At 47.7% G+C, this 15150-nt stretch overlaps 1 protein-coding gene across 1 annotated transcript in view; it reads left to right on the forward strand.

Annotated features, from left to right (window-relative positions):
• Positions 1 to 15150, forward strand: part of LOC135373276 (protein O-mannosyl-transferase Tmtc3-like) — a 479430-nt gene that overhangs the window by 331387 nt on the left and 132893 nt on the right. The window contains exon 3 of the mRNA XM_064606504.1: positions 5022 to 5158. Coding sequence (XP_064462574.1) covers positions 5022 to 5158 — 137 coding nt within the window. The remainder of the gene's footprint in view (positions 1 to 5021; positions 5159 to 15150) is intronic.

Consider the following 15150-nt stretch of genomic DNA (forward strand, 5'->3'; position numbering starts at 1 on the left):
TGAAATTTTTAAAAGATATCTGGATTGTAAACCCCGTTTTAAACTGATGTTTTAAACATTTATGCAATGCTTTTACTAAACAACATATTTATTTTTAATTAGTTACATCCTAACCAATGTTCTCTCCTTCACAGCTGCCTCGACATACTCAAGAAATGGGTGCAAAACCTGAGCAGTGCCCACAAATTTCGATCACCGCAGCACCTCCAAAAAGTAAAAGCATATGTGTCACGCGAGATTTTTAAATGTATTCATAGTATATAATACCTTGTATTAACTGTTGTAGATCTAACACACCTCTACAGTATACACCCTCAGGAATTAAAACTTGTTGGGGAACTGTGATCATTGTTTCAGTTACTAGGCATGCACATATATGCTATAAGAAGAAAATTATTTCTTGAGAATGCACTACTGTTGATCACACTCATGCAGCTGTAGGTTACCTTCGGCCTCTTGGAACTCTCTGTAGTTGCCCTAGCTGCAGGAGGAGTGTCCTCCAGCATGTCAACTACTTGCAAAAATATTGACGTATTTAAGAATATGACACAGTTTGAAGGATTTCAATTCAGGAAAATTGCAGTGGCAGGGCCTGTCAGAGTGAAACCTACTGAATATTTTAGGGTGTCGAAGTGGCGGTTCCTTCAGGATAAGAATATCTTAGATGGGAGCAAAAAGCTTGAAATTAACAAAGTGTTTTTTGCATTAAGCAATTTGTAATACACTGAACACATAGGCAGCAAAACAAAAATTTAAAATTCTGAATGTATGAAAATTGGGTGCAACAAATTTACATAGTGTACCTGTACATTGTCATTCCTGAGATATATATTGTCATTGCAGGGAGGTCACAAAACAATGAACGTATTGTTTTGTCACCTCCCTGCACACTCATTTATCTTGAAATGCATATATGCAAGAATAAATGTTGAACTTGAAAAATGTATATTCTCTTTATGCATAGAGCATAACAACACTTATCTTCTTTACAAAAGCATATCGTGTTACATCTTTGTCACGCAGAATGCACAACCAAGAAATTCATCTTCCACTAAACATCACGTTTGACATGATTCAGTTGATATTATTTCATAGACAGGGTACACCGGTGCTCCAGTGTCAAGCTCCAAATCGTCATGTTGCAGTTTGGAAACCGTACATGTGTAGTGCAAGAGAGCCCTCGCACATTAAAATGTAAGATGGGAGTCACTGTTAATGCAAAGTGACTCCTATGAGAGAGACTGACGCTGAAGAAAAGTGTGCAAACTGCGGAAAGTGTCATAGAAGATCTTCAGAGATCGTGCCTGGTGCTACCACACTCGCTTTTAGATAACGGTGGTAATGATTGGAGTTTCAGATGTGCAGCTGCATTTTTTGCAACGTGCTCCACATAACAAGTGGATATGGCAAGCCCCCGTCCCTACGCAGCTTTATTCACGCTGCAGTTCTATTCAGCAAAAGCATGTGAGTACGCGAGAAGGACATTCAGTTTCACCTGCAAATAATCAGAGCAAATGAAGGAAGAAACAAAAAAAAAAGAAGTGGTGTACTTCAAAAGGAGATAAGTCTTGTGCCCCAATTAGGTGTTACCACTACCAAGTACCTTGATTAAGTTTACATCAATACCTAGATTAACTGGCCTAAGCGTGATCTAATTACGTGAATTGTTTGCGATGCTTCGGTGTGTTCATATTTGCGAGGCATTACGTCGAAGACACCACTGTCGTTCACTAAAAGACCCTTTCTTGCTTGATATAAATCACACTAAACGCATACGCCTTCTAAAACAACGGCTGTGATTCTAAGGGGCGATTTCTTTCTACCATGCGGGTATACCCTTTCTGGGACCGTTCTTTGTGGATCAACTTTTGTCCAGAACGCAGCACGGGAGATTATATACACGGTTGTTGTTAATCTCACATCGTTTCGTATTAAAAAATTGGTTGGGAAACGTGATGTAGTACAATCCCCAGCGCTGCACTGCAGTGACGGTCTAGTTTCGGAATGCAAAACGTAACGTAATTAAGAATCGAACGGCAGGACACCTGTGAAGCACTGTTAGGATACATCAGTATACTGGCACCTTACAAAATTGTGTGACGACAAACAACGATCAACGCCTGCAGCGCAATAAATACTCACAATCTCTGTTGCCTCCCATTGTTTTCTATGGGCGCACACAGCGCTATAGGGCCTCCCAACATGACGGCCCGAATGCGTGCCTCTCCCCCACCAGCCGATCTCCCATGCGCGATCCAGCCTTTATACATAGAGATCAGTGGGCATACCTTTGTGTTGATCGCATTTCACTCTTCCTTTACGAAATAAAGTTCACGCACAGAGAGCACGATCTTGCAGTTGCTACGCCGTGACTCGAAGGCACACAACTCGCCATGATGTCTGTGTGCTTCTACACTATGATAGCTGGCTTCCCAATAAAATGATTGTGGCGTGTCTTGTACTACAAAACTATAGTTTTAGGAGAAGTCCATTACCACGATACATTCTTCTACTTTCAGATTGGCTTTCAGAGGACGTGGGTATCGTGATTGCTCCTGGGCTATATAATGATGGCATTTCAGGTTATTTAGCTGCTCAGATAAACGGTCCAGTATTTCTTCCTTTGCTACAGTAATACTGTCCAGCGTGAAGTGTGTGCTGTGAACCCACTGCTGCACTGTCAGATCACTGTCGAGTTCAAGAGAGAACAGCTCGCGCTGCTCGAGATGCTCCTTCAAGTTAACTGAGCCTGGGCATGGCGAGCACTTGCCCATCATGCAATCATGCTTATCAATGTCGCACACCACTAACCGCAGGACTTCCCTGTAATCCTCATTGAGACCACAGGCCCGAATCAGTAGCTTGATATCTTGATGATAAAGACACACGTGCACGCTGTGTGTGCCAGGTGCTCCTGCTATTACACTCCACTTGGGACGTATAGTGCTGCGAAGGTGGAAATTCCACATTCATGATCGGGATATCAGTTCTTCCATACCCGATATGCTTCGCGCGAGTTCATAAGAAGTATATCTTCTTCTGGTGACCCTGCAGTACGTTCTTTTCGCCTGGAAGCGAGTAAGAGGTGTCATCGGAGTTGTAGAAGTCTGTTATTGCCGTTTTGATTTCGTCAGGCACGGGCCTTCCTAGCTTTGGTGAGGGGTCTGGTAGAATTACTGCTTCTTCCCTCAGCTTCTTGGCACGACGGACCATTCTTTCGGTGACACCAAAGTACCTCATTACTTGAGACGGTTAATAATTGCACTTCAGAATTTCTGGGCGATGTTATTACGTAATAAAGATTTCACACAATTGTTTTCATTGAAATCTGAGGGGTCGAACGACGCCCCCGGTTCGTTTGGCGTAGAATGACCCAGGAGCAATATCTGGTGTTATGGTAATCTCCAACGGCATATAGCAAGGGGGCCCTCGACAAAATCTAGTTCTGCTGCAGACTGCATATGTCCTTATATGTACGGCTGGAGGTGGAGAGAAATGTGTGCGTATTCTCATAGATGGTGGCAGACAGGGAAGTTCATAAGCAGTCCTTTGCCAGGGAGTTACAATTGCCGACGGATGGAAAAAGAACATTTGAAGATTAATAGCGTACAAAACAAGGGCACCGAATCGCTGCTCCGTAGAGCGAAAATCCGATTACGATCGTAGTACAGTGGTGAGGAGGTCTGCATTGAAGCATTAGAAATGCCAGAGATATGTATCGGCAACCTTCCCAACGTAGACTATAAGGTTCGTTCTCAACTAAGGAAGGACGACATCAAGTTGGCGGACGAGCCGATATATTCGGACGTTTCGCCTGCGATTTCTATACTTCTAGGAGCCGGCCACTTTGTATCCGCTGTGACCGGGAGACAGATACGTGTACCGGGTAATCTCACCTGCCTGGAGACTGGTCCTGGATGGACCCTGCAAGGGCCCACTGGCATACAATATGGTTATGACACCAGCGTCTTACATGTACAGGTGTCGAGCATTCAGCATGGCGAAGTTTCCGAGCGCTACGCTCCTCTAGGGAATTTGAACACCTTGGGATAACGGCTCAAGAAGAGAAAGGTATCCTATAGGGCAGGGAATGAAGTGTTTCAGATGTCTCAAGATTCGACGACGTTTGAGAATGGCAGCTACAAGGTACGGTTATCATGGTGTGAAGATCTCAAGAGAGAAACTGATGTTCTGAGGCTGGAAGGCTCCGTGAGGATCTCGTTTCTCAGATATGAACTAATAAGGTTGGGGCTGAACAACGTTTGCGTACCGCCACGCGTACTCTTTTAAAGGGTCAGGTTGTGATGAACGAACACGGTCAGGTGATTCGTCAATATCTCGTCAATGATCACGCTGAACCTGTTAATACGGCAGCACCACTTCTCGGCTCGGTGTACTACATGCCGCACCACGCAGTCATACGTCGAGAAATGGAAACAACTGAAGTCCGTATTGTGTTGGACAGATGTCCGCATGGACAGAATGGTATAAGGGAATAACGGAGCTGACACAAGTATCAATTCCCAGAGTAATCGCTAGCGACTTAGGGGTGTCTCGGTTATGCAGATTGTATATTTTTGAGCAAAGACATGTGCACTGCTTAGCCTTGTGAAGAACGACAGATTCCAACACCCGTAAGCCACCACATGGTGCGCATTTATTTTATGGGAATAACCTATAGCGTTTTAGCACATTTAGTTTAAGGCCAAGGTTAAGCAGAAATCACGTAGCACCAGTGGTGCAAGACGAAATAAAATAGCATTTTGTGCTAAGCTTATCATAAAAAAGAAAAACTACAAGGATGTGTTCTACTTGTCGGTGTTGTGACTAAATAAATACATGTAGAAGAAAATGGAGACGTAGGTCTCGGGTGCGACTAGCTGCTGCATGATAATTGGTGCGTGAAAGCACTAAGTGCCTTGAAATATTACTTCAGCACGTTGTTGTGATTGTTTTCTGTTTTCTATGACAATACTGTTTTTGTCGCGGCTTGATGTAGCATTACTTTGATACGAACGCAGGAGGAGAGCCACAAGTCGTATCGTCCCGTGACGGTGTTCACATTTCGGATCAACTACGCGATCCACGGGTTGGATTCCTTTGGATACCACCTGGTCAACGTTTTTCTCCACTGCCTCGTCTGCGTATTCTACCACAGGTATTACGCGATACTATACACGCTAAATTTGCTATTAACGTGAGCATTAAAATGCCGCCGATTTTAAACAACTATTGTACATGAAACTGCACAACGCTTTGTCGAATTCAATACGACATCTTCCAAAAGACATGTAGCAATCTGCATTTACAGGTATATTTTCCACAAATGTCTTCAATGTGTTATCTTAACCTCACGGGCATCCTTAATGATCGTTTAAACCAGTGATATGGTGTAGTGGAGACCGGGGAAGGTTGTCACACGGGTCTGTTGCCACACTCGCTACCTAAAGAAAACAAAACAGAGCAGCTGAGCTATTTTCCAGCTGTTTGTTAGCGGCACGAGCAACCTCTAACTGAAGGAACTTTCATTGTCATGGAAACTATGGCAAGGTACACACAGCACAAGATTTGTTTCAGTGACGAGTAAGTAAAATTTTCATTCTTGGAATTTTCAAATATTGCACGACACACACGTTTTAATGCGTTAGCATTAGCGTCCTTGCTACGCAAGAATCGCGTCGTGGTCTGTCAGCAGCCACGCCGCGGCGCGCATCGCGATGAGTTGAGAGGGAAGGAGGGAAGGAGAGGTCGCGTGGAGAGTGCGACGCGGCGCCGGTTCGTCGGCAGTGCAGCTGTGGCGGTGGCTACGCCACCTAGATAGAGTAAGCCTGCTTACTCGTCGACGTGACGTAACAACTAATACTCAGCCTATCAAGTCCGTCTTTTCAACGGCGGTAGCCAATACACACACGAGCTTTCAACGGTCATAGCCACGGAGAAGAACAGCCGTCGTCTACGACAACTGATTGAACGTCTCTACGTACTAAACGGGAACACTTTAAATTGAAGCGCAAAATGGCCCCATACCTTGATCAAGACTCATTCTCCGGAAGGCGTGTTGGGATTGTTCTGCAAATTCAAGTCTGCGAGTTCTGGGTTCAGTGCAATCATTTGCGTGATCTTGGATCGGCAGAACGGCGAATCGCAGTAGCACACGAATTCTGACTAATATGTCCACGCAACGAAGGAGGGAGAGCAGGCGATAAGCTGGTATTATGTATCTAGGTGGTGTTGGGTGGGGGGCAGGTTCACTTGTGAACCTGCCAACCTGTGAACGCGCCATGGGTTGTGAAAGCTGTGCGGAGGAGCGGCGGCGAAAGAAGACTGAGTCTGCGAGACGGCGCCGCCAATCTGAATCGGTGGAAGACCGCAAGGCTTGTTTGGCTCCGCATGCTGTATTGCGTTAGCGTTGTGTAGGATCGCGTGAAGAGTAGCGTAGGGTTTGTGAAGGGTCGTCGAAGGGCTGCGTAGCGTTGTGAAAGGGAGTTCCCAAAGGGCTTTCAAGTTTTAATGTGTGGAAACATAAGTTCCGACAACCCCGGGGCGTCAGCCCGTCCGTTCCGCACGCGAAAGAACAAGCAGCACATCAGATTCAATCAAACAACATAAGTATATTTTACCTTCTATGCCACAGTACGAAATCCGCCAAAGCGAGCAGCTCCAACAAGACAACAACCCCTATGCCCTGTCGCGCCATACCTTTTATCTCTTCCACGGCTCACCCCCCCCCCCCCCCTTTATCGGTCATAATGGGTGAGACACACTGGCTCAATCGCCATCCAGGGGCTTGAGTTGAAACCTTTGGGGTGTCCGATGACACTCCTCACCCGTAAAGGGCCATCAGATCGTCGGTGATGCCGAGCATGGCGTCGTCGGATACCGGAAGAACCGGTTGTGATGCGGGCAGCCTGGCAGGTGTGGATTGCACCAGCAGTTGGGGACGAAAGTGGCGTAACGTAGCGATGGCGGCGGTAACATTGGATACTGTGTGGGCTGCTTCGAGGCGGGCCAGGTGCAATGCGCCTTTGCTGTGGGTGCCCCTGTGCACCTCGAGCACTTGACACTGAGGACACAGAATCCGCCTCTCCTCGGCGGTCAGGGATTGGAGGGGCCCCGAGGGGTGCCTGTCTGTTAGTGTGAGACCCCTGAACGGGGAGGAGACCGTGACGGATCTTCTCCCCGCAGCGGTCGAGGCTGGCAGCTCCATCGGGAACGTGACGCCCATGCCACAGGCAGGCCATTGGCCACCACCGCCCAGGTGGACACTGAGCGGTGTTGAGGAAGTGAGCAGCGGGAGGAGCGGTCCGGGGGTCAGGAGCTCCATACTGGCTTTCCGCGTGATCGGGACCGGCAGACCAGGCGGTGAGAGGGAAGGGAGGAACGTCGCATTGAAACTGCGAGAGAGTGGCGGGAACACCGTAAGAGGGCAACCCCAAGCCGTGAGCGCCCGAAAAGGCACTCCTCAAAAGAGACATAGCGGAAAACTGTGCAGCAGAAAACAAACTAATAAAACACTAAATCACAAGCACTATGCTTAGCGGTGGAGATAGTGGAAGCTACGTGCGCCGCCTGCGGGGACACAAGTCGTAGCGGCTGGACGCAGGTCCGGGAACGGGATCCGGGTCCAGGTCCTGGAGGGAGGCAGGATGCAGACATGGCTCCTTTCAGTCGGCGTCCCGGAAGTGAGAAGACTTTAGGTCTCTCCTACTGCTTTAGATGTGTACTGGCCCAGTCTCTTCGCCCGTGTCGCAGCGACGACGCCTGTAAGTGCGGCCGGAGGAGCACGCACTTACCTCGAAGGAGGGGGGAGGATATGTTTATTGGAAAAAAAACGAGGAAAGGCATAGACCGACTTGCTATTCCTTTCATAAAAAGAAAACGAAGAAAAAGAAAGAAAACGAAAAAATGTAAGAAAACGAAAAGAAAGAAAAAGGAAGAAAGAAAGAAACCGAAAAAAAGGGCCCTCCCTCCTACCTGCGAGTGAAGCTGCAAAGCCTCGTGACGCATTACTTAGCGGATGAGTCCGTCGAAGGACGGAGGCCACCAACGCTGTAGGTGAGGTTCCGGCGTCCACGGTTGTACTGGCGAGCCTGGTCCAACCTTGCAACGTCCAGGTTCTCCCGAGCCGTCCCAGCTGCAACGTCCAGTCGACTCCGGAGGTCCCCAGCAAACCTTGAATAAGGAGTCCGGGTAGAACCATCCCGGAGGCCCAGAACATTTCATTTTTCATTTTTTTCACTTCCATTTATTTTCCTTTTGCGCTACAGCATAATTGCAGGAGGTACGCCAAAAAGCACCGAACGCTGCACTGACTTGCACATTCTCCACTGGAAAAGGAGCCCCTCGTCCCAAGTTCAGGAACGCCGCGGTGAATCCGGTTGATCTGTTTACCGACGTCTGTATAGCGAACGCCAGTTCAGACAGGCGAAGGTCCCAGTCTCGGTGGTGCTGACTAGTAAAAAGCAACCAACATCATTTTCAGGTTCCGACTAATACATTCGGTGATGCTAGCCTGACGGTGATACGGGGAAGTCTCCTTGTGCTGAATTCCTAAGACAAGCAAGAATCTGAGAACACCTTACTTGTAAAGTAGGTTGCGTTGTCGGTGATCAGCTGTGCGGGAAACCCGAACCGGCCAAAGGTATCGAGTAGTTTTTCTCACTCTTTGGGAAGTCAGCGTCCTGAGAGGAAGCAGCTCAACCCATTTCGTGAAATGATCAGTAACCACGAACTGGTTACCTCTAGTACTTCGGGGAAATGGTCCCATCACATCACAAGCAACTATCAGGGAGTACACCCAGGGAGTAAACCACCACGAGGTTTTGCTCTCTGGCATACGGGACAAGTACGAGCATACTTTGTTACATCCTGCCTCATTCCTGACCATGTCACAACACGACACAACTTTTCATAAGTTTTCCTGCCGCTGCTGTGACCTGTCAAGGCCGAGTCATGAAAGTAACATATGAAAGACTTACGCAACTTCCGTGGCACCGCGACTTTGAACTGGGATGTGCGTGTCGTCCTCATCCACCTGGGGTATGTATCTGAACAGGATGCCACCCTCTCCCAGCAGATAGGAGTCATGCCGTCAGTCAGTCGTTCCGGTGTCCGCCGAGTCTTGCTCAGCTACCCACCGCGACACCCGCTGACAAAGGCCGTCCGCTCTCTGATCGTCTAGGAGATGCTTTCTGCTCACGACCGTGCCCCAAGACGAAGATGTGTCTCGTGCCACTTGTGCTGCCACCACATTCGTCGAGCCCCGGCTGTACTCCAAGGTGAAGGAGTAGCCTTGTAGCGTCAGGGCCCACCTGGCAAGTCGTCCAGACGGGTTATGGAGCCGCTGCAACCCAGAAAATGCCTGGTGGTCAGTCTGGACAGTGAAGGTACTGCTGTCCAGGCAGAGGTCGAACTTCCCGAAAGCGAATATGATCGCCAAGCACTCCTTTTCCGTCACGGAGTAGTTCCGTTCTGCCGGATTGAGCGTGCGACTTGCAAAAGCCACTGGACAAAGAGTAGCGCCATGCTCCTGCAAGAGAACTGCGGCCAACATCATAATCGCTTGCATCTGTTTGCACAACAAATGGTTTGTTAAGGTCGGGCAGATAAAGCCTAGACGTATCAGCGATTGCTTGTGATAGAGCTCGAAATGATCGTTCCTGCTCTTCTCCCCAATTCCAGCGCGTGTCCTTGCGCGCTGGAATAAGCGGCTGCGCTAGCTCGGCACAATTGGGAATGAATTGTCTGTGAAAACCAAACATACCTAGGAAGCGCTGCAAGGCTTTGACGTTATCGGGAACCGGAAACTCCGTGATCGTCTTTAGCTTGTCGTCGTTCGGACGGATGGTACCTCCGTCCACCACAAAGCCGAGAAGGCTGATCCTAGATGATGCCAGCTGCACCTTGCGGAGGTTGATCCTTATGGCCGCTTCATTCATCCTTGCAGGGACGATTGACAGGTGTTCCAAGTGTTCCTGAAAATTTCTAGAAAACACTACGATATCATCCATGTATGCCATTGTGAAATTGTACTTCGCATCCCCCAACACTGTATCCATCAATCGCTGGAAACTGGCGGGTGAATTAGACAGACCGAAAGGCATCCGTACAAATTGGAAAAACCTCTATGGCAAGTAAAGGCTGTTTTTGGGACATCCTCCGGGGCAACTTGGATTTGCAAAAATCCACTACTACAATCAAGCGTTGAAAACACAGTTGCATTGCCCAGGGAATATATTATTGACTCAATGGACGGGAAGGGGTAAGAGTCCTACACAGTTACTGCGTTAAGTCGACGGTAGCCGACGCATAACCTTGCCGTACCATCACGTTGCGGAGCCAGGACAACAGGAAGGGCCCAAGGGCTCTGAGACCTTTGTACTGCACCGGTTTGGAGCATTTCGTCAATAGCAGCGTCTAATAAGGCACGCTTATGAACACTAAATGATCTCGGACTACAACGCCAGTGCCTAGCGTTACCGGTGTCTATGCTATGCTGTAACGCAGACGACTTACCCGGTTTCTCCGTAAAGATTCCGTCAACTGTCGCAGTACTTGTTCAGGCTGACGGCCATGCTCCTCAGGACCATGGAATGGCCCCAAGACAGTCGGCAGCCCAGACGTTTCAACACACGCTGCCACAGCTTGCTGTGCAGTGTTCCCGTGCTGCGGCGAAGCGGAAAATTTCCGACGAGCCGTTGTACAGGGTCGGCCACACATAAGAGTATCGCGGCAGCGCATGGCCAGTGGAGTGCAGCTGTAGCTTCTACAGTTTCGCCACGAAAACCACCGCCCCCCTTGGCCACGTGATTGTCCCTATAGCGAATCGCAAAGAAGTGGCGGGAAAATGGCGCCAAAAAGCGCGCGCTGACTTGATCGAACTGCGCATGTGCGCTGCGTGCCCTCTCCTATACCATCTCACTTGGATGCTCCCTCCCTACCCCCCCCCCCCCCTCTGTTCCCGGCGCTTCGGCAGGCCATCTGCTAATATTATCGGGAAGCAGAAAATGAAAATACAGAAGACGAAGGAATGCACATGTACAAATTTATTTAAACATATAAACAAGGAGCAACATGTGAATGGAAGTAAACCTACACGATTATTACAGAATACTGCAGAATAAATAAATAAAGAATAAATGCCGCAGAACAACAGAACGCGTGGCTATCATATTATACAATCTTTAAGGGAAGCGGTTTGCTATGGAGAAAGTAGATATTATTATACACATACGTAGCACGTAGTGAAGCGCAGGAGCCATTCGCTTCTTCCTAGCACAGCTGTAGAATTTTCAGGTTACAGGGGCTACATGCTTTGGGATCGCAGGACCACGAACAGCTGTCGATTTCTGAACGAAAAAAAAAAAAAACAGGAACCTGTTAACGATATGGTAAAGCAGAGCATTACCAACGTTAATTGACTTAATACGCTATGTAAGACATATGCTATCGTTACGCACTGACGTGTCGACTAATGACAAAGTTCGGGGAGCCAGGCGTACGCGATACATGCTGTTTTCGTTTTCATGCACACCAGTGTATTACACATCAGACACATTCAAATAGCAGAACAAAACGAAACTACTAACGCGATACAGAATAGCACATCAACCAAGTCATGACCGATGACCGGCAGAAAGTGATGTACAAGGCGTAACTCAGTTAATCAAACTATTAGGCCGCCGTATTAAACGTCTGATCACTGACATGCATTATACGTTTGTCTGCTTGCCTTTCATTCCACCGTTCGTCTGTGCAGAGCCGTAGCGAGGCAAGTTTGTGCCCAGGACAGAGTAAATCTAAAGCCCCCCCCCCTCACCCACTGGCGTCACAAACCCTGTAAACAAAGAAATGAAAACGCTTATTTGCACTGCCGAAATCGTAAATTCAAATTTTCTTCGTTCGTGCTTTATCCTGTCCAACCAACCTGCCAGGGCCTGCCGTTCGGCGCCCTCTCTCGCGAGGGCGCCCGGGGCGGCTGCCCCCCCCCCCCTCCCCCCGTCGCTACGGTTCTGCGTCTGTGGCTCGAACATCTTCCAAATCCACGAAACGAAATGATCGCCTGCCTACATAGACGCCAGCTGCAGAGCGCCTCGGAGGAAACGAACGCGACCGAATCCATCGGTTAAATGAGCCTCAGCCAATCATGATCAAGAATTGTCACGTGGGGGACCGGAGTCAATGCAAAGCAAGTGGCGAGAATTTGGCGGGAAATGCCAGCGGCGACACTATTTTTGCGGCGGCGAGACCCGCTTACTCTGCCTCCTCTGGCATGACCTGCAAGTACGCCAGTGCCGCGTAACGGATGCTCGTGGGTTTGAGACCTCGCGCCTAGCGAACGTTCGCCACCTCTCGGTTGGGTCCGTCATTGCTCTCGTGACACTGGCGGGCGGGCATTACCATGATACTCTAACAAATAAATGCTATTTTTCCTTGCTGATTTGTTATGATCATCGTTATTTCTGTAATTCCAGATATCTTTCTCACAGTATTTATCGTGGTGGATACGGTACTTAAATACTGTATTTATATTTAAATACTCAAAAAAGTATTTATGCTCATCCCTGGTCGGAGGCCACGGTTCATAATTCGTTCTTTCAGAGAGAGATGCGTAAAAGGTACTCAGATATTGGATAAAACTATTTATGGTACAAACTTCCATCCGGAAAGTACGCCGTATATGAAATGAAACAATCGCAATGAAGTTACATGTGTCAGGACCCCGCGATATATTTCCAGCCACTTCTCCCGTAAGGCAGCATTTGGGCGGAACTCGTGGAAGGAAATACTTGGGTCCGACACTGCTTTCTTCGGCTTGCAAAGCGGGACGGTGCAGTACACCATCACGTCTCACGCCTGACAAATCATGCACTGGAGACAAACACTGCCCACCGTGTGAAAACCAGCCAAAACCAAACGCGAATGACGGCCACGACGGTATCCGCATAGCATGCGCCGTCTGCCGAGGGTCCCGTATTCAGCGCCACAAACGTGCGGCGGCCGCTTGGCAAAACTAAATCAGCGTCGCTGGGGCTAGGTGCGAGTGTTATGGTCGTGTATTATAGAGATGGTCGTGCCACTGACTTGCATGGCGTTGGAGACCAGTGCAAATGGTTGCTTAGCTGCTCCTAGAGGGATTATCCTCTGAGCCTGCATAGTCGTGGCCTGTGTAATGGAAAGAGAAAGCACACTGAGACCGACGACCCTCTTCTTTCCCTCTCTCTCTGCGCACTGTGCGCGTATAGAGAAGTGAGACGAGTTTATAAACCTCTACCCGTAAAACCTCATCATGACGTTGGTAGACACACCGAAACCAAAACAGATCGGAAGGGGAGAGCTGGGTTTCACGAATGGGCAACTGTTCGCTGCCTCCTATTGAAAGAAAAGTAAGACCGAAGGTCGCGTCCTTATCAGAGACCATCGTAATCCCCTCAAGACTGTGGCCTTCGGGCGCGACCTTGTTCGCCACTAGCTTTGAACGTAGTTCAACTCTACCAAACTCGTGGCGCTGTCGGACATTATGACGTCATTTGTTTACAAACAGGTAGAGGTCTATTAGCTTGACGTGTAATGTCAATTTGCCCGATTTCGCCGGTTCGAGTTTGTGAGGGGACTGAGTCAACTGTTTGACCTGTCTCATAAGGCTAACGAGAATCTCTCGTATTTCCGGTTAGTGCAAGCCGGGCTTTACAGTCATTATTTACAGTAACGTTCTACAGGACTGCTAATGTTCGTAATGCTGAAAAAATGCAAGAAATTCTACCGTCGGATCCCATAATAATAATTCGCCGTTTCCTTTTCTTTTCGCTAAGAGTGCACGCCTCAGTCAGTTCCGAACTTCTGAAGTTTTCGGGAGGACCTCGATATTCCCGGTTGCGAAATCCACGATCTCGAAATTCGCGGGGCATAAGAAAAAAATTGCCCGGAAAATATGGCCCCTGGTTGTGTGGACGGAAAAAATGGTCCCGCAAACACATGCGCTGCCAAAAATACAGGGACCTAGTTGCAGATAGCCGATTAAGCACATCACAGCCGACCAAGTGTTAGCATTCGCTCTCCTTATTTGAAATTCCATTCAATGGGCAACATAAAATCGATATAATTTGCTGCACTAGTTCGCTAGTGATATCGTCCTTTGGATGCTAGTATTTTTGTACAGTTGGCCAGACACGGGTGTTACAGTTGTCCGATGCATCTTTTCTGTGTCTGTTTATGTACAATGGAAGCTGTACACCCATTTATTCACTGTTTCATGGCCCGTACAACTCCGCTTCTGGTGAAGATACGGTTCATCGACATCGAAAGTATTAGAGAACAACTGCAAAGTCTGTGTCTGACCAACAATAGGGAAATACGATACAGGAGATACGATATGCGATATAAGCAGGGTTGAAAAAATCCGGATATTTTTAAAAAGATCCTCTCCAGTGGGCTTTTTTGGATAAAATTTTTTGGAGAATATAGACAAGCCTAGAAATGTGACACAGAGTAAAAATAAACGTGTTTTGCTATTCTTCTTGATTTCGGGTGACCTCTCATAGTTTCGGTTTATGAAACTGCCTGTCCCAGTAACATTGAATGAGTTTCCATTGTTTTCCGAAAGGTAGAGCCCCATGCATGCGTGGGTGAATGGTGTAGACGCTACACGCCTGGATTAAATGTCGTACTACAGTTAAAATATGCCTCCAGGAAGCAGAAGAAAACCTCTCCCTGAATGGTAGAAGAAAACGGGAAAAAAAAGTCAAATCCGAATAGTTCAAAAGTAAAGTTAAAAAGTTTAAAAAAAGTTAATGTTGCGCGTACCTGCGCTTTTGTAAACCGCCGGCGCTAAAATAAAGCGGGAGTTTTCCGTGCGACGCTGAATTAAGATTGTCCTTCACATCGTATCTGGAGAAAATCTCTAAAAAATCCGGATTAAATTGTGTGGATAAAATCAAAAAAATGCACCGGATAAAGTCCATGTAGATTAAATCCAAACAGCCCTGGATATAAGAGCAATTATTTTATATAATTATTATAGCATTTATTTGACAAAAATATTTATTATTTGACATCAATTATTACTTGAAAAAGGGTTGAGGGTTAGGGACGAAAGACATGTATGGCATGCTTAGTCACTATGTGTCAGAGCGGGAAAACCTATCAAGTTGC

This window comes from Ornithodoros turicata, unplaced genomic scaffold (assembly GCF_037126465.1).
Source record: "Ornithodoros turicata isolate Travis unplaced genomic scaffold, ASM3712646v1 Chromosome23, whole genome shotgun sequence".
NCBI classification, from domain to species: Eukaryota; Metazoa; Arthropoda; class Arachnida; order Ixodida; family Argasidae; genus Ornithodoros; species Ornithodoros turicata.